At 40.0% G+C, this 22,244-nt stretch overlaps 1 protein-coding gene across 1 annotated transcript in view; it reads left to right on the forward strand.

Annotated features, from left to right (window-relative positions):
• Positions 1-22,244, forward strand: part of LOC146555668 (protein O-mannosyl-transferase TMTC2-like) — a 70,666-nt gene that overhangs the window by 36,893 nt on the left and 11,529 nt on the right. The window contains exons 3-8 of the mRNA XM_085252708.1: positions 12,551-13,385; positions 14,347-14,461; positions 15,164-15,249; positions 16,927-17,111; positions 17,355-17,433; positions 19,348-19,469. Coding sequence (XP_085108834.1) covers positions 12,551-13,385; positions 14,347-14,461; positions 15,164-15,249; positions 16,927-17,111; positions 17,355-17,433; positions 19,348-19,469 — 1,422 coding nt within the window. The remainder of the gene's footprint in view (positions 1-12,550; positions 13,386-14,346; positions 14,462-15,163; positions 15,250-16,926; positions 17,112-17,354; positions 17,434-19,347; positions 19,470-22,244) is intronic.

A 22,244-nucleotide genomic window follows, 5' to 3' on the forward strand; every position in this document is an offset into this window, starting at 1 on the left:
CAGCACATCCTTCTCAGGTGTATTTGGTTATACACACAGTTAATACACAGATGTACACACACAAAGATAACATGTGCTTCCTCTGCAGGGAAACCCGGCATGGCTCAATTCCCCCCCCCTTCCAAAGTTAAGTTATTTAAGGAAGACAACCTTGACGTGGTGACTCATCTGATTATGGGAAAGAGTGTGTGACTCCACACTCCTCATTTGATTAGAGAAGCTGCTCTTCAGCCAACATGATGGCCCTTGTAAAATGCATAACTAGTGTAATAAAAAGTCCCCTTGGGTTTACTGTACAAGGACAGTCTCACTCTAAATGTGCATGTGTCTGCATGAGGATCTGTTTATAGTAATCTCTTCTTGTGGAAACATCTATAAATACCTATGTTTGCTTGAAGGTTTCTGATGCAACCTTGTACAGTTCATCTCAAATGTCTTGTGGCACTCTCTGTTATGTATAGAGTGTCAGCACATTCGTGTCTTCTTTATGCTGCCAGCATTCCAACGAAAACACATTCGTTACCATCTTCTTCAGGAGTTGTTTTTGGGAGAATAAATAACCATGACTGTTATAAGAAGTTTGCAGTCAGTGGCCCAGAGAGATAAGAGACCAGAGAAGTCATAGTCTGCTTCTTTACTATGTTCTTGGCATGAGAACCTGGAATTATATGTGCTTTCACAGCCAGTAGACCATAGTAGATACAAAAAAAGCACCTGCCTTTCAAATTGTACTCAGTCATCTAGTATAACAAGTATTTGCATATGCTGATGGAGAAAAAATAGCCGTAATGCAAGCAAAGATACATGAGTGAAAAAGAAAAAACCTGGTTTTAAAGGGGTTTGTGCAACATTGCCTTTAGAGAGTGTGAAAATGATCTTTTACGTTCTACAGAAAACATATTTTATCACTTTTTTTTGTTCCAGACTACAATATTTCACTTTGTATGAAATAAAAACAAAGTAAGAACCAAATGGGAAGTTTATATTATATTTATGTACATAAATTGCCATATGTAGGCCATTTTTACAAGATAAAGACTTTTTAAAAATGCTAATGTGTAAATGGACTGTAGTGTAATTTGAAAATTTGGAGGACTAAGAGTTGCTGGACTAGCTATATGGTGCTATATGGATTGCTTAGCAATTTGTTCACATCAATAGGTAAGCTAGGTAAATTAGGTAACGTAAGCTAATTTCATCTACTGAAGCTAATCGATCCAAGAAGTGAAAATATCCCAAAGAAGCTACAAAGCAGGACATACGTGGGTCAGCATGGGGTCAACCGAAAACCAGCCTAAGCTGGACTTGTTTCGGCTAATGTTAACCAAACATAGGTTATATAAAAGATGCCCTGCAGCTAGAAGTGTTACACGTTATGTGGATGAGGACCCAAAGACTGGTGGAATTTCTGGTAGAAAGGGTGAAACATTTATTCAGGCTAGCTTTAGGTCCTCTGAAAAGACGAAACGCAAAGTCCAAAACAGGAACTGAAAACTGTAAAAATTAAACATAAGGCTAGGAAAAACACTGGGGCAAGATCACAGTTACTCTGAAAAATGACTAAAGGGAGGACAGGAATACCCACACGCACAAAAGGGCAAAAGTCGAGACAGCTGAGCGGAACGAGACACAGCTGAACTGAATCACAGAAGATAATACAAAGTAAGCTAAACTAAAAGCAAATTACATGGAGCAACTAACTATCAACAAAAGCAGGAAAACAAAAAAGGGAAAATACAGACACAAGAGTGAAGCAAAGACAGGAGACTTACTGAAGCAAAACAGTCAAACACCAAGGGAGGATTTAACTCTACACCAACTCAGAAAAGAACTAAATATACTAAGAAAGAATTCCACAAAGCAACCATGACATTAAACAAACCACTGTGTGTATTTCAAAGCTATCTGCTAATGCTATCAACCTTGGTGAAAGCAGTATTCATAAATTGTACTTGCTAATTAATGCTTGATAACAGATGTAAAAAAACAGTGTCCTAAAATTGAAACCCATACTTCTCGGTCACTCTGTACCACAGAGAGGGCTATATTAGTTGTCAGTTAGCACCACATTCTTTGTGCCACGCTATAAACGCTGACTTGTTTTTGGAGTCAGCCTCAAGTGGAAAATGGTACTGCAGGAATTGGTGTTTGTGTGTTGGCTTTTTTTTTAAGCCCTAGAGGTTGCTGCATGTACCCATTTCTAACTTTGAATTTGCAAATTGCGAGCCATCTAATGCTGTATACAGTCTTGATTAGACACTTTCGGCTTATTCACAGAAAGCTTCCAGAGCTGACTTGAAAGTTTAATGTTATTTCAGCCTGTCGCAACCTGTCTCATAGCTTCACAGACAGAATTATGGAAAGTCAGATTTTATTGTGTGTTTATCAAGCTGTGTAGCAGAGATATTAACAGCAACCTGCACCTCTTTGCCCACACACAATAACCCTGGCCAGCATTCTTGTGCCAGCCCATCAGGTCGGTGCCAACCCCCCAGCAACTCCTGTTGCCTCCGGCACATCTGGCTCATTTATCAATCTGGCAATGCCCTTGTCTGCTGGACTAGTCACAGTTATCTTGGCAAAGAGCTCGTTACGTGCTGGGGCCAGCCGTGGGGGCAATCATTTCCTCCATTATGAGCCAGACGTCTCAGGACGCATGGGAAAACAAGGGAGATGGATAAAGTGAGAGAAAGAGCAAGCGAGGGAGAAGGAAACTATGCTCTCACTTCCTTTCCTTTATCTATTCTTGGTTTTTCTTGCCCACGGTGCCCTTAAAGCACTTTGTGAATGGGGGGTTCTCCTGTTGCCACTGAGGCTTAATCAGTTGCTATTGAATTGGATAGTATCTTAGGTGGAGAGACTGCAAAGACGTGCTTCAGAGAACAATGGTGCATATTGTGATTTTGTCTGAATACACGTTTTCATGCTTTCTTCCAAATGAAGTTGAATAATACAAAATCATCAACATCAAATCACCTGAATGAGCTGCTTCACAGCAGCTATGAACAAAAAAGGAAACGCTCCAAAAGCAGCTCCAGTGCAGCATAGGGGACAGGTGTGTTTCGACCGGCACTCCATTTCTCATCTTGTTAACTCTCTAATAAGATTGAGATGAGATTTCAAATGAAACAAGGTAGGATGGAGGGAGAGTTAGGTGGTGATAGATGGAAACAGATGAAGGTGAGGTGTTAGAGCCGCGGTGCATTGAGAAAACAGAATGAGGCTTATATCCCAGACATTATGTCTTTGTTTCGCAATTCTGGGTTTGTCAGTTGCAAAAACAAGCATGTTGACAACAGGCCCAAGAAAATAGTTTCTTTTTGTTTGTATCAGGAAAAGCCAAGGAAAGCCAAACATTTCGTAAACCCAGGGGTTGATGAAATGTTTGGCATATATATATATTAGGGGTGCAACGATACACCAAATTCACGGTTCGGTTCGGTTCGATACTTTGGTGTCACGGTTCGATATTTTTTCGATACAAAAAAAATGTTCATGCCTTTTTAATTTGTCATTTATTAAAATTATAAATATATATTTTAACTCAAAAGTACAGTTTTTAAATTTAACCCTAACCCTTGTGCGTGTTTTTTATTTTGACAGCGAATGCGCACCTGCGGACCACTTATGTGCAGCCCTGGTTATTTAGCTCGTCATATTGCAGCCACAGAAATTCTTTTGTCCATGAAACCATAAAGCTGCACTTTCTTTTTGCCTTATAGTCTGATTTGTCATAACTTCTCCGTTTTGTGGTAAGCTTTTCTTTGGCTGTCACTTCTTCACCCTGACCTGTCTTATTTGGCTCAGCAGAACTAAAATATATATCTGTCTGTGAAGGTTCTCAGTCATCCAGGTCATCGTAGTCAAATATAAATCCTGCTGCTTTTACACACGCACTCACATAAGCTCAGCGATTCTCTGCGCGATCAACCTCTCACATGTTTAAGCTGCGGGAGATTTCACTTGTCATGTTTGCATAGTAAGCTAACAATTAATAAGACGATGTCAGAGGAATTGGTGCGCAAATTATCATCACTCACAGATCAGTGCTGTCGCTCTCTATACACAGTTCGCGCGATTGCAAAGTGAAAGCAAAAAAACAAGCGCAAATTCAAACGCGATTTCAATATGTCACATATTGACAGTGGCTCACCGATGCCAATGACATAATTACCCAGCTACATTTCCGAAAGAATGCAAAAGCATTGACATATATTTTTCCTTCCTACAATAGCTCGACGGGCAGGGCAGAGATAGATTTTGGTACCCCGACTGAAAAAATCGCTAGCCCCGGGACGTTGCGAGCCCTGTATCTGATTGAGGAATCACTCATCTTTGGAAAAGAGAGTTTATTACAGAGAAATGTCTCTTTCCAAAATAAAAGCTATACTATCCACTTCTTCTGGGCTATATTCTCAGCAGCATATTAAACAGCTGTCTAAATGACTCGGCTAAAGTTAGTAGCATGCTTGCTTGTTTTTTTTCTGCTTCCACTTGTCTTTGCACTAGGATGATGTCGGCGTAAATGTGCAGTCATATTCGTTGTGTTCCCACTAGTGCTTTCAGGTTAATCTCGTTGAAATGACCTTAACGCCACAACACGGCAAATCTCCGTTAACGAGCTACCGCCGATCGCCCCGTGCATGGGGCTAGACGGCCAACACGTTAACGAGCTAACTGCGCTAACACACTAGTTCCCACCCATGTAATTGAGCATTGCATGGCACATCCAACATACTGTTTTACTTTAGTCCATGACTCGCTTACCTTCAGGGTCATACGTCACATGAAAACCAAAATAATTCCAAACGCCAGATCTGAATGAGGGTGGGGGAGGTCCATGTTGTAAGGAGAGCTTAACTTCTGTCTCGCTAGCTTGCCCTGCGCTCTTCCTTCTGACGATGCTGTCTGTGTTGAGCGCTCAGTGAATCTGCGTTCGACTACTCCGCCTAGGTTGCACTGTCGACCCTAGGCGGAGTAGTCGAACGCAGATTCACTGAGGGCTCAACACACACAGCATCGTCAGAAGGAAAGTTGATAAAATAAATTACAAATTTTGTATTGTTCGATACATATGCGTACCGAACCGAAAGCACTGTATCGAACGGTTCAATATCGATACGAATATCGTTGCACCCCTAATATATATATTATATATATATATATATATATATATATATATATATATACCTTTGAGTCTAAATACATAACTTAGAAGTATTGTAGAACTGTTATTTGCAGCTGGTGCATGGTGTTTTGGCTAATCTGTACAAGATTATACGCAACCCATGTAACTAACAACAAGAGCCGGGAGGCGTCTTCCCAAGCACAGCTATCTGTTTCATAGCAACAGCATGGAAGGCCTGGGGTTTCAAGCATTTACTTGCATGAAAAACACGAATATCAGTGATTGTACCTTTCAGATAAAGTATTGCATGAAAATCTTTAAATCCAAGGTATGAAATTAAAAGTAGTTCCTTCAAGAAAAATAGATTAGATGTTAGGAATTTATTTACTTTAATCCTCCATACTTGACACGTTGAACTTGCACGTGCAACATCAACGTCCACATCTGCAGTGTAATCAAAGATGACGGCAAATGTTTTAGTGGAGGTAGATGGACAATGGGAGGGATTTGATGGCAGGCTTACAAAGTCGAAGTTGAATTGGTGTGGACTTCTCCTCCTCATTTGTCTCAATGAATGCCCCAGACACACAGATTAAGGTTAGTTTAACCAGCTGACGGCTTGATGAATGTTGTGCCAATTATCCTGTAGCAGAAGCATTCGGCTATGAAATGATGGCCCCTGTTGCAAGATCTGCTGCATGCTCTCTATTTAGCTTGCATTCCTGTGGATGCTGGCAAGGCAAGCTTATTTTTATATACTTAGCCCCCGAATCTTGCTTACTTTGTAAAGTGGTCAAACTAAAAAACACCCAAACATTAATTTTAAGAAACATGTGGTGAAGCTAAAGGTTAAACAAATGTTTTGCTCAGTGGGGAAAATCAGACATAGGGCAAATAACATGCTTGGACCGCTTTTTAAATTTTGTTTATAGGTAAGAAAATGAATGCATCAAGCTCTTGTGACTCTTCTTATGTCATAGGTATATTGAATGAATATCCAGTGTAGTGTCTTATTGCAGTTCTCCCATAAATTTTAATTAAAAAAGGGTATTGCCTTAAAGAGATGCATTTTCTTTTTTCATAACAAAAATATGAAAGCGACAGTATTTTCTAATTTCTAGGGGTTTTGCCATCCATCTGATCTGACATCTGAAAATGAGGGGCACAACACCATTTCAGTATCTGCTGGGTTCTCTTTTATGTACCTTTAACTAGCTAACGGCTACTGCTAGTTGTTAAATATTGCTACTACAGTGGACAAAATGTTCTTCTGGACATTTTCTCAGTGACTAAACAGCTTCAGGAGTAGAGCCAATACCTATTTGCATGTTTCATGAAAAAATCAAGTCCGATGGATTTGCTTTTTTTGTTAGCTTAATGCAGATGCATATTTACTGTATGTGGCTAAGTGTAAATGAAAGACTGCATCTGGCTTTCATTCAGATAAAAGCTTGAGTAATTAGAGGCTTACATCATTTTCACGGGGGCAATTAAATCTGATCGTCTTCGCATAAGCATATCTTTCAAGAGGCTCATTATAATTTTCATATTTGGAACGTGCATTTTAGCTCCTTATACACAGCTCCAATAATAACCAGCTTTAATGATTAAAGTCTAAATCAGATACATGACAGCTCTTCAGCAGCATCACCCAGCCCTGACTTTTACTGTCTCTTTCTGATACTGATGACCTGACATTACACACCCAGGAAGCTCTTTAAAAGTCAGCCCAACATGGACAGCGCCTCTTCTTTGATCAGCTATTGTTCTGGACGGCGTGCAAAGCTTCACCCTGTGACCTATCTCATTACAGGTCTCTGTGCCAGCAGCAGCAAAGCTTTCATGAGGAGAACATTGAGATAATTGGGTCACTCTATCAAAGTCAGCCGTTCTCAGTGCCAGCCACGCTGCCGTCTGATGACTTGGATGAGCTGCGCCAAGTCAGCACAATACAGAATACGTTGGAGTGCTGGAAAAAGCACCGAATACGTGCCTCATTGTACCTTTCATCACAGTGTACTATGTCACTGTTAATGCCTCAAATAAGACAGGCTGCTGGATGTTTGTTATAAAAATGCAGGGCGTCCAACACTTTGTAGGCCTTTCCATGCACATGTCATTGAGAACGAATCACCCCAAAGGCACAACTTCAACTCAAGGTTTCTAATCACAAAGGATAAGAATATAAGATTTTGATTAAAAAAATGCTCTGCATGAGCTGCCCACCACGTTCCAAAGCATTATGAGGAGTTTGTTTGTTTAAATGGGACATGCCTTAAACAAGAAAAGTCAGGAAGATTGTTTCCCTGCTGTCTTACGTCAGTCCAAGGCGGCTTTAAACAGCACAAATATGAAGTCAACTGTAGGGTGCCTTGTCTTGAAACATGTTTTAAACACTCTGCACGCTACAGTGTCAACAGGCACACCACACACTTCTGGGATTTATAAAAGCAGAGTTAATAATGAGTGGCAGTTTAAGGATGAAGGCTTAGGAGCTATGTTTTATGTGCAGAAAGAGGCCGATGGAGAGAATATTAAGTCAAGGGAGAACGTGGATAATAAAGCAAAAGAGAACAAAAAGTATTTGAGCGAAAGCTTCAGAAATTGATGCTGAATTTCCAAATGAGGATCCAAAGTGGAGGAGATATGTGGGAGAGTATTAGGTTCGGATGTTTGACACGAGCGTGATGCTACATTTGACAGCTGGCTGGGGATTATGCCAGCCATTCTCCGTGGATACACGCAGATCTTGTTAAAGCTAGTAAGAGTAAGAACCAGTTCCCAGGAATTTCACTCCGACTGATAACGGTAAAATTTTAAAATCACAAAGCCCCTTCAAAACTTTAAAAACAGACCAGTGGTAAGTCCGGGATCCGTTGAGTCTTGCATCCACAGATAACAATGAAAAGCAGCGATATAGATGACTTGCAATGCAGTCTTATTTCAAGACAAAAGAACTTGTGGTTTAAAAAAACTAAATCTTTACACTTAGCCTGGACATTTAGGATTATGAATTTGAAGGCAAATTCTCAGTATGCTCACATCAATCACTCTGCTGCTACGTTTCGATTCCCTGCTTCGTAAGGATCCCTGTGCATTACTCATAATCCAGTGGACTACTTTCTGTGTTTACTTTCAAATGCATCAAGAGTACCTGTATTGCCTTAAACAATGCTGACACTCTTTCAAGAAAGCAGTTTAAAGGCCAAGATAATACACAGGGTGACCATTTACTACCATCTGTCTCTGATGCTGTGTGATGCAGAATGACCCTGTTTACTGTAAACAGTATACCGGCCATGCATACTGGCCACTGCTGTATTTGAGTGTCCAGTGTGTAAATTTGTCTGCTATGCTGTACTTTACACAACAGAGAGGTAAAAGTAGCTTAAATGCAATGCAGGCTCACAATCCCACAATTCGGTTTTAGAGTATATAATAATGTAGAGATTAGCTTCCTGGTTTAATCCAAAATATTTTGCAAGGCTTAACATCAGATGAGAGAATGCGGTTTAAGCTGTGGTTTCCGTGTCTGTGGATGCCTGGAAGCCTAAACTCAAAATGTACTACACAATAGGCACATAAGCACACGTTCCACGTATGTGAACTGGAAAGCAAGATGACAACCTCTTGACAGTGCGCCCGCTTAAAAAGAGTAGAAACGAGGGAGTGGAAAACTAACAATGAAATGCAGTCGGAACACAAAACAAGCATTCAATTTACTCGTACTTCAGTGCAGTTGATGTTGACAGTGCATGGCACTGCAAGTGGAAAACGCCTGTGAAATAACCACACCGATGAAGCAAGTAATAGTTTGTGTCACGTGTCTGAAAAGGTGCTATACCTTAGCTTTTCATGCCTGGAGCACCTTGCCCATAGTTAAAAAGCACCTTGGGAATGGTAACAAAATTGGATAAATGTCAAATATCAAAGATGCCCTGACACATGCTCCTATGACCTCAAAATAGCAATTTACTCTATAATATTTGGATGAGTTCTTTGCTAAGTGGACAAGATAAAAAGACTTTTATAGCAGTTAGAAGTTGGATCTGTTAAAGGACTGATTGTTTTGTGTGAAGAGGGTAAAGTTGGGTTAGTGGAGATCTGTTTTCAGCTACCACATAATATTCTGCTGAGGTTAAACTGACTTTCCTGATGCAGAAAACAGTTTCCTCTAAAATGCACTAACGAAAGGTGGTGTTAAGAGTTATTTGCTCTCTGAATTTGTGAAGGCGCAGTGGTGCATCACTGGAAAGTAGAACTAGCAGTGCACCCCACCGTTCTGCAGTTTGAGATGTGTGTTTGTGTGTGTCTGTGTGTGCAGCTGATTGCGAAATCAATTAAGGAACAATTTAGAAATAGACAAGCCATCGAGTAGCAGAATGAAACTCATTCAGCTATACCACAAATGACTCTCTTACAGGAATTGGCTAATCTTCCAATACTGAGCAGAAGTAGGTTCCTCTGTCAGTTGCCTTTCTTTACATTCAGTGTGGTCTCATCCATCAATAAGCACATCCCACCTTTTCTTGTGTAAAAGGCACTCTATTTTATCCTTTGCGCACCACCTTTTGGCATCTGAATCAATATCCAATTTTTCCTCGCTCATTTGCCCCCTGCCTCTCAGAATGCTCTAAATGCTGAAGTCCTTAAACTGGTCCTTTTTCATCCTACAGTTGACAACTGATCTAGTGTAACTGGGCTTCTTGCCTCATCTAACTTCTCCAAAGAGACCATGCTTTTCCTTTTCAGATCTGGAGAAATCAACAGTTTAAGTGGAGCCAGCAGGTCAGGGTAGATGCTAAGCCTCTTATTCTAATCCTAGCATGGGCGTGTTATGGATAACATGAGCACGCGTGAGCTTACTCAAGCATGCTCATTTCATCAGAGTTCATTAATGACACGACTGATTTGCTCTTTGTGCGTTGTGAAGCTGTAAGAAATGGCAATTCATATTGCATAGATTATACAGCGGAGTATAAACGATTACTATAGTGAATAAACTTACTTGGAGATAAAAGCCAAAGCTGTGCTATCCTTTTCAACAATATGAGTTGTATGAGCTCTTGTAGTAATTTTCAGATCTATTAAAGCTTTACGGATGATAATATACTAGACCAAAAGTATGTGTGCTCCTCCTGTCCTGGGCATTGATAGTACACATTATAAAAACTGTGAGCATGCACTTGTATACACACAGAGAGCTCAATTCCCTCAGGATACTGTAGGTTCAAATAAAGTTCATATTACAGCAGTGCTTGGATAATAAATGGCCCCAGAAAATAGGAAGTTAGCAGCATCTCTGTGATCATCACTCATAGTGTTATGCCATGTTCATCACACAGTAATATAACTAACAAACACTTTTTAGTTGGTGTGGCGCCACACTGTCTGTGTCAGTAAGTCTTTGACTATATGACTTTGAAGAGTAATCGGTGTATAAGAAATGAAGTCAGATTTGCTTAATCTTGTCAAAAACATACCACTAAATCAGATTTGAGCAGTAATTGATTTCAGAACGCATCATGTCAAATTGTGGTATTGAGGAAGTCTGGCGTCACATCTGACAGATAGAAAACCAAATTAAAATGGTCTCAAAAGCATCACTGGTCTTACAGCTCCCTCAGATTTCACCTAACAAATGTAATTTAACCAATCTGTGACCAAATGTTAACCAATCAAGGAGCTCATAGACTGTAAATTATAGATGGACATTGCCTCTGTAACGTCAGCCATTTGTGTATACTGCATGCTGAAGCCTCATTGTTGGCATTGGAAGTTGGTTTGCATTGGAAGGATACAGATAACTGCTAAGCAGCTCTAAGAGACTAAGAAAAATACTAGAATATGAATCATTAAAACAAGGGCTCAAACTTCTTAAATGGGCTGTACCTCAAACAGGAAATATTATTTGATTATTTGATTAACTCCATTAAAACTGCTCCGAAAGGCACTGACTATCAGAGATTCAGCTGAGTGACCTGAATGGGTGAGGTGAGGCTTAGCAGAAAGATTTTGAGTTGAATTTTGAGATAAATTATAATATTAATTTTAATGTAGAATTTCAACTTGCCTACAAATGTTTAAAAGGTTTCTTTTTATTTATTTATTTATTTATTTCAATATATTTTTTTCCTATTAGAAGGAGCGAGCTTCCATAGAGACCAAAGCTGCAGTTAAAGTGGATTAACTCCCATTTGGAGCCTCAAGCGGCTATAAGAACTGCAGTTTGGATTGTTTAGTTTATCTTTCTGTGGAATGGGGGGGGGGGTTGCTGGGTGTGATCTGACAACCTTGTCATGTCTTAAAAACATTACACCAAATTGCAGTGAAAGGATTTTTATTTTATTTAAAAAATCCTCTTTCTACTTCCTTTCAAGCATGTGCTTTATCAATAAGCAACAGAGCTCTGTGCAAAATTAGAAAGGTTACACAAACTCGTATTTAGTTCAAATTTTATGGGTTCCTAAACAGTTTGGTCAAAGTTGTTGCGTGACAGAAAAAAAATAATAGTGATTATGTTATAGAAGTAATGCTCTTATGAGATGTAAACGGCATAGATCAGAACAATGAGTCCTAAGCCGATTACCAGTCACACTTTCTGCAACAGGCCGAAAGAGTTGGGAAGAAAACCTCCACTGTTTCAAATTTACTTTGGAGTTGCCTACAATGAGATCAGAACTGAGGGGTGTGTGTGGAATACTAATAAACTGACATTTTTTGAAGTTTGTTGATTTTTTTTCTATTCTTTGATTTTGGACTTTGACATTTTCTCTTGTTATCTTTAATATAACTTTCTGAACATCAAAAATGTATTGGCAAACCAGTTGTGAATTTCAAACAAAAAATATTTCACCACTTTGAGTAAGACACATTCAATCTGAAGCAAATATTTCATCATATAAACAATCCTGTTGCTTCGCACTGAAACTGACACCAACGAGAATGCCCTGCTTTCCAGATCCTAATGTGTCTTTCACCAGTTTGCATAGTGTTGTTTCTGGCTTTTTGTGCATTTTAACTTTAAGAAGTCTGCCAGTGTTGCAGTATAATTGTTCACGAGTGTGGTTTAAACCCCAGGCAAAAACATCCCAGGGACTGCTTTACATACTTTCTTTTTCTCTGTATTGTAGGAATGAAAAGATAATAAATTAAATAATATTTAAGCAAGTGCATATCTATAAATTATAATGAAACGTTATTACTTATTATAACACAGAAAAGGATCTTGTTCATATAGACTAAAAAAACACAAACAGGACTATGTTTTGCTTGAGCGCTGATTTTAAAAGGTCTGATATACGTTTAGCTGTCTAGCAGGAAGTGCATCAGGTGTTCTTGAACACAGACAAAAACCTTTGGCTTTGACCTAAATGTTGATTTAGGTGTTTCCCTTTAACATTTTTTCCCCCTACTTTTCAGAAAAAGAACATCAATGTTTTGCTGAGTCTTGGCATGCTAGCTTCCTGGGGAGCACTCTTGCTGTCAGCTCGCCTCTACTGGATGGGCAATAAACCTCCAAACTTCTCCAATTCCGACAACCCTGCAGCCGACTCGCCTCATTTCCTCACTCGAATGCTAACGTTTCTCCACCTGCCTGCTGCCAACGCCTGGCTCCTCCTCTGCCCTGACAAGCTCAGTTTCGATTGGTCCATGGATGCCGTGCCCTTGGTCAGGTCCTTGGCTGACTGTAGGAACCTTCACACCGTTGCCTTTTATGTTGGAATGAGCATTCTGGTTTTGTTTGGCCTTCGTGGTCCCACCTCCAAAGTCAAGGAGACCAATGGGAAGGCCCATGTCACTAATGGGAAATCCATCACTAATGGTAATGGTTACCACGCTCCTGATGCAAACCATAACACAGAGCATGGCTCTCCAAAAACCGCCCTAAATGGCTCAGCTGGACTGCACCACTGCCCTCCACGGACACCCCTGCCCCCTACAGAAAGCCTAGTACTATTTTCACTGGGCATCCTTTCATTGCCTTTCATCCCAGCCACTAACCTATTCTTTTATGTGGGTTTTGTAATTGCAGAGAGAGTACTATACATTCCCAGTATAGGCTTTTGTCTGCTTGTTGCTGCTTGTGCAAGAGCCTCGTTTGTTAGACTGAGGACTAGAGGCTGCAAGGCTGTGCTGTTGTGTCTCTGTATGGGTCTAGTACTGCTGAATGGACTCAGAACTGTTCAAAGAAACAAAGACTGGAGCAATGAGGAAAACCTCTACAAGTCTGGGATTAATGTGAATCCCGCTAAAGGTAAGAAGGCCACTGGCTATCTTTAGATGTAAGTAGGAATCCTCCTACCTTCAGCCTAAAGCAAGGAGCAAATTTGAATGACTGAATTTTAGAGCTCAATTGATACAGGAATTTTTAGGACTGATAGCGATGTTTTCTTTCCAGCAGGTAGAACGTAAACAGAATCTTCATGTGTAGTTATTTATTATTATTAAGATATGCCAGTACAGATATGTCAGCAAAATTGGATAGTAATATCTGCCTGCCGAAAAATCATTCAAGCTCTAGTTAATTTTACAAACTCAAAGCTAGCTTATCAATCTTTTGGCCACAGCAACCGTTACTATAGCTATGAAGCTGTTTTTTTTATTAGGGGAACATTACGCACCCATTCCTGTTATTTTACAGGTAACATTCAAAGATGACGAAGCAGTTTCACAGCATCAATGAATACTGATAGCTACTCAAGATGAAAGTGAACAAAGAACGTAAAAACTCTGTTTGGCAAATGCATTTTTGCCGCTTGGATTTTGTGCTGTGTTAATATTTGTTTCTGTACGTTTTTAGTACATTTGAGACATTTCACTTGTTTTGTTAAAGATGGAAAAAAATGGCATGTACAGCAAATTTTTTAAAAACTCAAACAATACCCAGTTCAACTTAATATGCATGTTTTTAACTGGGCTGAGATCTGAAACCCACTGTGGGAACCTGATCTTGAAAGAGGCAAGTAGAAATATGTGCAAGAAAATAACAGAAAACTGCTTAGAGGATTGTTACACACTTGCCTAAGAATACTTAAATAAAAAAAAGAGAGCACTCTAAATAAACAAGTAAGCATGAGAAGTACAATTAATTGTTTTTATCAAGTGATACTAGTTTACTTTGACAAATTAGTGTGAATAACTGCTTTTACATGACCACCAACTGCATCTTTTTTTTTCTTCTGCTGTATAACTCTTGACTGGCACATTTCCTCTAGCCTGGGGAAATTTGGGGAACGTACTGAAGAACCAGGGCAAGATGGCGGAGGCAGAGAAGGCATACAGAAATGCTCTGCACTACCGAGGGAACATGGCTGACATGCTGTATAACCTGTGAGTGATAAAGATGCCCGTTCCACCTCCTCGTGTTTGCATAGTCTTGACACAAACAAGTTCTGATTCCTACCATCCATCACTTTAGATCACTGTGGAAAAGGAAGAGAAAGGGGAGAGAGGAGAGCGCATATAGACACAGAGTGACTAGCAGGAAAAACTTACAGAGGGCACACAAGAATAGATCTAACACAGGAGAAGAAGCAAATGAAATACAGAGTATGGCTTGATGCAAGAGAGTTGTGTGTCCCTTGTGGCTCTTTGTACCGTCTGCTGCTGATTTGATTAGTCATGGTTTGCAGGGTTTGGGGGAACACAAAGACACTTAGAATCCTGCAACACAAGGTGTCACAGATGCCAAAACCTCATAGCAGACCCGTGTCTGTAACTCTCATGCAGACACTGTTTTCCTTCCCACTTCTCCGTTCCCTCTCAAGTTACGGGTGCCAAGAAACTGGCAAAGAAACAAAGAGAGAAGGGAAAACTGAAAGGTGTTTTGCATTCTTTAAAACAGAGGTGCTACCTGAGCTTGATGGATGGTTGGCTATATTGGGATTATATATAAGTATATGGGATACGGGAAGAAAAACCTGCCACTTTCACCACTCATTACTTTGATGAGAGGTTAAAGCTTACTTTGCATGCAGAGTTAAAAGAAACTGTACTGCAGCTTGTCACATCTTTGCGTTTTTCTTGGACCAGGGGTTTGCTTCTGCAGGAGAATGAACGCTTTTCTGAAGCGCTGCGTTATTACAAACTTGCCATTGGGAGTCGGCCTACGCTGGCATGTAAGTAAATCTCGGAGAGTCTCATTTTTGTAAATGATCTATGAGGCGGTCAGCCTGAGGGGAAGAGCTGTCATCAATTAGACTTTGGGGTTAATTACACTTTAATTTTATTGCTGATGTGGTTATTCTTTTTTGCATGGACATGTAAAGGGCCAGTGAAGTAATGCAATTCAGTCCTGCGCTTGAGTGTTCACATTAGATGAGGGTCCAGCTTTTACTCTACCAAGTAGAGTAGCTTTATTGTTAGCTTTATCTCTTTTTTGGCATGTATTTATTTATGTGTCCTACTTTTCTCTGCTCCGACCTCAAGTTCTGCCTCCTTTAGGCTGTATTATCATGTTCTTCTGTGTAGATCGTCAAGTTTTTTTCTTTGTTTAAAGCTTTTTTTATGTTTATTGCTCTTTTATTTACAGTTGATAATTATTTATTTGAACTGTTCTTTTTCCAGGGTGGAATAATTGTACAGCATATATATTTGACCTCAAAAAACAGGAATTTAGGCTGCACAAGTGTGAATTTATTTTGGATTTTCGTTAAGATCAAAACTATACATACATGCTCAAATATATGCGCATTCTCATTTCCATCTTTTAATAAGAGGTGTTAAAGGTTCTACAATGCCTTTTAACGTGACGAGTTAAAGCCATATTAACTTCTTGCTTGTGATCATGATTGACTACAACTTGCTGCTTCTGTTTGCAAACATAAACAAAAGAAGTGGTTTAACAGCGCTCATTGGATTGACCAAAACTCAGAACAATGGGGAAGTCCAAGGAACAGGAGTGAAGCTCTAAGAAGGAATTGGAGATTTACACAATCTGAAAAATGTCTATATTACTATACCACTACTAATTCCAAGATCCCCTGCTTCAAATTCAACACCTTTAAGTTTGGCTGAAGTTTGTAGCTCACATGGACAAGTGAAATGCCTTATGGCAGGGGTTTCAAACTCCAGGCCTCGAGGGCCGGTGTCCTGCAGGTTTTAGATCTGTCCTTGATCCAACACAGCTGATTTAAATGGCTAAATGACCTCCTCAACATGTCTTGAAGTTCTCCAGAGGCATGGTAACAGTAATCATTTGATTCTCTTGACCCAGGGTGATTTTCTAAAACCTGCAGGACACCGGCCCTCGAGGCCTGGAGTTCGACTCCCCTGCCTTTTGGCCACGTGAGATACAGATTGACCTATATGTCCACAATGATAACAGAAATGTTTGGGTGAGTAAAGGTGAGGCTTTCAAACTAAGAACACTGTACCAGCTGTTAAGCATGGTGGTGGTAGCATCATGCTCCGGGGCTGTTTACTGCCAGTGGTAATGGGAGTAACAGTACACTGCACAAAGTGGATGGAATAATGAAGAAGGAAGACTACCTCTTCAAATTCACTTAAAATCAACAAATAGATGGTTTAAATGTGGATGGTTTGAACTTGTGGTGATTAGAGAAAATCCAAAATAAATTCAGACTTGTTCACCCAGTTCGTGTTTTTTAAAGTCATTAAAAATGAAAAAGAAACAATTAAAAACAATGATTAAAATCCTAAAATTACCATGACGTTCTGTTCCATGATGAGTGTATGTAAACTTCTGAACACAAATGTATTTATGTCAAAAGACATTTTATATCATTTCACATGCCTTTAATTGAACCTGCTTTTTCTTCACTCTGAACTCACAGCGGCCTACTTGAATATAGGAATAATTTTGATGAACCAGGGCCACCTGGAAGAGGCCAAACGCACCTTCCTTACTTGTGCTGACATTCCCGATGAGAATTTGAAGGATCCTCACGCTCACAAGAACTCCGTCACCAGTTGCCTGTACAACCTGGGAAAACTGCTCCATGAACAGGGCCAGCAGGAGGTCAGTGTGTCCCGTTTGTGGGAAAAGGGCCCAGCGAATATTTGAAGGAGCTGAGAAGTACTTGTTTTGTATCTCAGCTTTCATAACATGAATAAACAGAGAAGGACCAAAATAATTTTTGTAACACTTTCCATTAGGACTTTGTTCGTGCCGCTTGTGATTTAACTACTTAGTTAAAGGCCACAATTATGGTGACGCGAACTGAAAACTGAACTAGCTGAATTAACTATTTTCTTTCTACAGGAGGCCTTGTCTATTTTCAAGGAGGCAGTGCAGAAAATGCCGAGGCAGTTTGCACCACACAGCCTTTTCAACATGATGGGTGAGCGACTAGCTTTTTTTTCACATATAATATCTGTTTTAAACAGTAATAAAAAAAATCTATTTTTAAAAATCACTACAAAGGTGATTCCAGCTTGAAATGTTAATAAGCATCTCGATGAGATAACGCTACCATTTGATCTATAAAATTACACATTCATGAGCTGTGAAGAACACAGTAATAATGTGAGTTAAAGCTGTGCAATCTGACATTATTGTTCCCGTCTCAAGTGTTGGCCTTCTGGCTTGTGAGAGCTTAAAATGTGAGTTAAACAAATTGCCATTTAATCATTGCCGAGGAACCCCACCTGTTGGATTCCACCACTGTAACTCAAAAACGATGTGTGCACACACTTTGTGTCCTCTTGAGGAGAAGTGAAGCTCATCTGTGGAACGAGTCACATCCCCCTCTTTGTTATTGTAACACTAATTACATTATTGTAAACTCATCCCGATGACATAGTTGAGATTGCAGGGAGATGTCTGCATAAATTCCTTTGACAGGCAGGCTGAAGGAAAATAAGATTTGTGTTTAGTCAGGTGGAGAGAGGGATTAAGGAAGAGTGTTTGAATTAGTATAATGGGAGGGGATACTGAGTATATGTCATCAGCCTATCTTCTTACTCTCGGGACCAAGAGCATGCCCTCACATCCAACAACATCTCTGAGTTTTTATAACCAGCTTTTGTCCTTTCAGAGAAACTTCAGATTTATCTGCATTGTGGTCACTTCAGTCAACATGGGGTTAAGAAGAATTTGAAGTTTCTCAAATGACCTATTACAGCGAGCCATTATAATGAGAACCAGCATTACATCATTATCTGTTTATCTCAGATCCAGACAGCGCAGAGTTAACATCCATGAATAAATTAATCAGTTAGACTTGCAGCATGTTCTGCTGTTAGATGAAGTTCAAAGAGCTTCACAGATGACTGACGAGCTAATAACAAGTCAGAATAAATGTAATAAAAACAATGCAATTAATTATAGATTAAAAGCACCTTAAAGAAGACTAAAAAGACAAAAAAGATCAGAAGGAGAAGAATCAAATAGGATAAAATAAGCACCCTTAAATAGATTAATATTGTAGGAGCTACAAAAACTGACTGGAAAAATGAAATGCTGAAATAAAAGAGAAAAAAATCTAAAAACAAAAACTGATTAAAACTGACAAGAATCAGTACCCCAAAAGAGCAAGAACAATTATAAGTGTAATATATAGAATAGAGTGGAACAGTGCTCACCTTTTGTAAAGGCTCCAAATCTAATAACTGATTGCCCATTCAGTTTCCCCATTGATGTTTCTGAACATCCTTGCTTAAAAAATGTTTTAAGCCTTGAACCAAGCCAAAACTGACCTCCATAAATCAGGGGTGTCACTGTTCCAATTTAGTATTGTGAGTTTCTGTTATGAGCACATGCCATCACATCACAAAGGCTCAGCTTATAGTAAGTCTTCTTTGGATGATTCTAACACTATGGCTCATAATCAAGAATATGAGAATATGAATGAGATTTTTACCTCTAGAACCTCACTGTACTCAATTCTAAAATATGGTATTATATTTATGTTGTTGTTGTTTTTTAGTTTAGTTTTTTTTCCCTTGTACTTTAATCAAGAACAGGTTCTCATTTTCACTGAAAAAGGCAAAGCCCCTTGATGAAATAAGTGTGTAAATACAAGCAAGTGTACAAGGGTCAAAACACCAGGGTGACTGGGAAGCTAAGAGTGTTGGTGAATTTGGCTTAAGCCAGATAGTTTAGCACATGTTTTTGTGTTTGGGGAGGCAAGGTGCCAAGTGTGGCACCACCTACATTTTTTAAATAAAAGAAATCTTAAAATGCATATGCTAAAAAAAACACAAAACAAGTTCCTTTTATTATTGATATTTTCCATTCTCCTCTCTCCTTTCAGGAGAAGCCTACATGAGGCTGAACAGGCTGGAGGAAGCAGGTCACTGGTACAGAGAGTCCCTCAGGGTCAAGCCTGACCACATCCCTGCTCACCTCACTTATGGAAAACTGCTATCCATCATTGTATGTTCCCTTACAGACACACACACACAAACACACACACACACACTCACACAGAAAGAAGCAGAAGACAAAGCATTATCTTAGTAATGACTGCAGTGGTTAACTATGTGGCAGAGTGTAATTAAATGGGACCTGGAGTGGCACAGTGGAGTGATGAATAATGCATATAGAACAACTTATGGGGCACTGGAGCAAGGCGAACCCATCCTATTGATTTCCCTGCAGAGACTGAAGAGCTGTGATAACTGTTATTACATATGGGCTTCCTGAGTATGAAAGGCAAGGGTGGATTCAAACGCATGAATTCATTGTGTGACCCTTGCAGCTACTAGTTGGACAGAACTTTCACACTTTTCACACACTTTCCACACAGTGTGAAAGAAAAGAAACTGAAAAACTGAAGGCAGAAATGTTAAATAGATTTTGGGTGACCTTAGGATGATCCTGATCCAGGACTGATGCCAACAAACTGCTGTGTTGGAGCAGGGTAAATACATGGCTGACATCTGAAGGTCAGGGAAGCAGGGAGTTTTTCTGGTGTGGATGAGAGCGATCCCTCTGTGATTGGATGACCCTGATAAACCATGTTTCTTTTTTTTCTGTCTTTCATTGCATGTGCCTGTATATTCATGGGAGTGTTAGAAGACATCCAAGGACACACGAACTTGCCCAACTTCTAAATGTTAAACTTCCTGTCACTTCCTGTACTTCCTCCACCTCTCCCATTCCACTAAACAAAAACAAATACACATGCATGTGACAGATGTGTGAGCAGCTGAGTCAAGTTTAGATTTGGGAGACAAACTGTGTTTCCTGCGTAACCTTTTTTAACGACGCTGACCTCTCTCCTTCCACGGCTTCGGGTGCTGCATAAAAACACAACCGAGCTGAAGTTACAAAACTGTTATGTGCACACTGGCAGCTGCAAACCCTAAGGGCTTTAAACCTTACCTCTGACCAGTTCCCCGTCTTTGCTGAAAGATTTAAAGATATGCAGCATATGCACACACACCTTAAGAAGGTTCACATTAGAGTCACCGAGGGTGGCCGGACATCTGCTCTGCTCCCTTATGCTCAAGGGGCTCCAGATCTATGCACTCACCACGAGGCCACCTCCACTACTAGAGGGCTTAAGAAACATGAGATTGGATGGGCTCGGGACAATAGGCCAGTGGATGAGCTTATTATTCAATTACTCCCCTTCCTTATTGAATCACTCCATCGGCTACATTTCTGGCCATCCTGCTAGAGTCAATCGACAATACAGACAGGGGAAGGAAAGGTCAAACTCGAGCCTTGTACTGTGGTTCACCCCAGCACTGTTTTTCTTTGAAACGTGGAATATTTTAGCTCGAAAGCGACCACATTTCAGCTTTCAAAGCTGCCCACAAAAAAGCTACATGTGTAAATCCACAAAATAATAGGCAGAACCTGATAGTCTTGCACACGTCCACATCCGTGAGCAAATAACAAGTGCAACTCCAAAGCCGCTAGTGTACTCTTTCCACTATATTACAGGCCTCCTTCTCTGTCAGACGTATCTTGCTGGAGTCAGAGTGGTGTGGTGTGCATTAAGGAAATTTGTGGTCATTCAACACCATGAGACTTATGACTTTAATCTCAGCCGTATATTTGGATAATTCGGCACTAATTCTAACTATGGTCTCGCACTGTGGAAGACCGCACGATAAAGTACGTAGAAGCAGCTAAACTAACCTTTTACTCAGCTACAAATCAGGGAATATCCTTTTGATAGTTGTTTGAAAATCATCCTTTTTCCACTGACCTGAACTCGTCCATAAATCTGCTAAATGATGATTTGCTTCTACCTAAATGGACTGAACCACTGTACTTTCTGATGCATGTTTAGGGAAAAGGTTTAATTGAATGTAAAGAGTATGGAGCCAAAGAAAATGTGAAATAAGCCATGTATGCCTGATATTCGGTCATTCAGAGCGATTGACGGCACTGGGAGAAGCTAATGAAGCAAGCCTAATGAGCCCTGCCCTCTCATTTCTTGTTGCATGACAAGTCCGCTGGCAATATAGAAGCAATCGGCGCAGACGTGTGAAACAAAAGAGATGGAGAAATTCAGCCTCGTGAACAGAGGCAATAGAGTCTGCACACAAATGCGCCCACACCAACACCTTGGAGGTTTTTCCTCTAACGGTTTGGCATGAGAGATTGTGCGGCTGTGTTTTTTAATAGCGTCTCTTTTCTGCAGATACAAAGAAATTGGGTTGCTCTGACTCAAATGAGGCCTGCTGATGCACTACAGTTTTTCAGATGCAAAGAAATACATGCTCAGGCCCAGCTATACATATTGTGTGTTATATAATATGTACTGTTGGTGGTCAGCATAATCTATACCATTTTAAACCATGTCGAAACAATAGTGTTGTGGTTTAAACATTCACCATTTGCCTAGCTTCCCTGTTCCATCCTGGGAGGAGACGCAAATCCCTTTGGGTTTGCGTCAGGAAAGGCATCTGGTATAAAAAGTGTGCCAAATAAAACATGTTGCACTACCTACTGTGGTGAACCCTTGTGAATACGAGAGCAGCTGAAAGTAGGTTTAGCTTTTTTTAAGGTTTATGTTTTTAACCCTTTTGTTTTAATCTTTAATATGTATATTAGATTTCAGAGCTGTCTTTACAGCTAAAAAGAATTAATTTGATGGGAAGCTTATGAATGAACAAGTGTTTGGCAGTATTGGTTTACCCGAAGTGCATTTATTTCAGTATTCTTTCTTTCAGGCCTGCAGTGTTCAGGTTA

The sequence above is a fragment of the Mchenga conophoros genome, linkage group LG17, assembly GCF_057382185.1.
Source record: "Mchenga conophoros isolate Kocher_MC1m ecotype Shallow Benthic linkage group LG17, M_conophoros_male_GT1.1, whole genome shotgun sequence".
NCBI lineage: Eukaryota > Metazoa > Chordata > Actinopteri > Cichliformes > Cichlidae > Mchenga > Mchenga conophoros.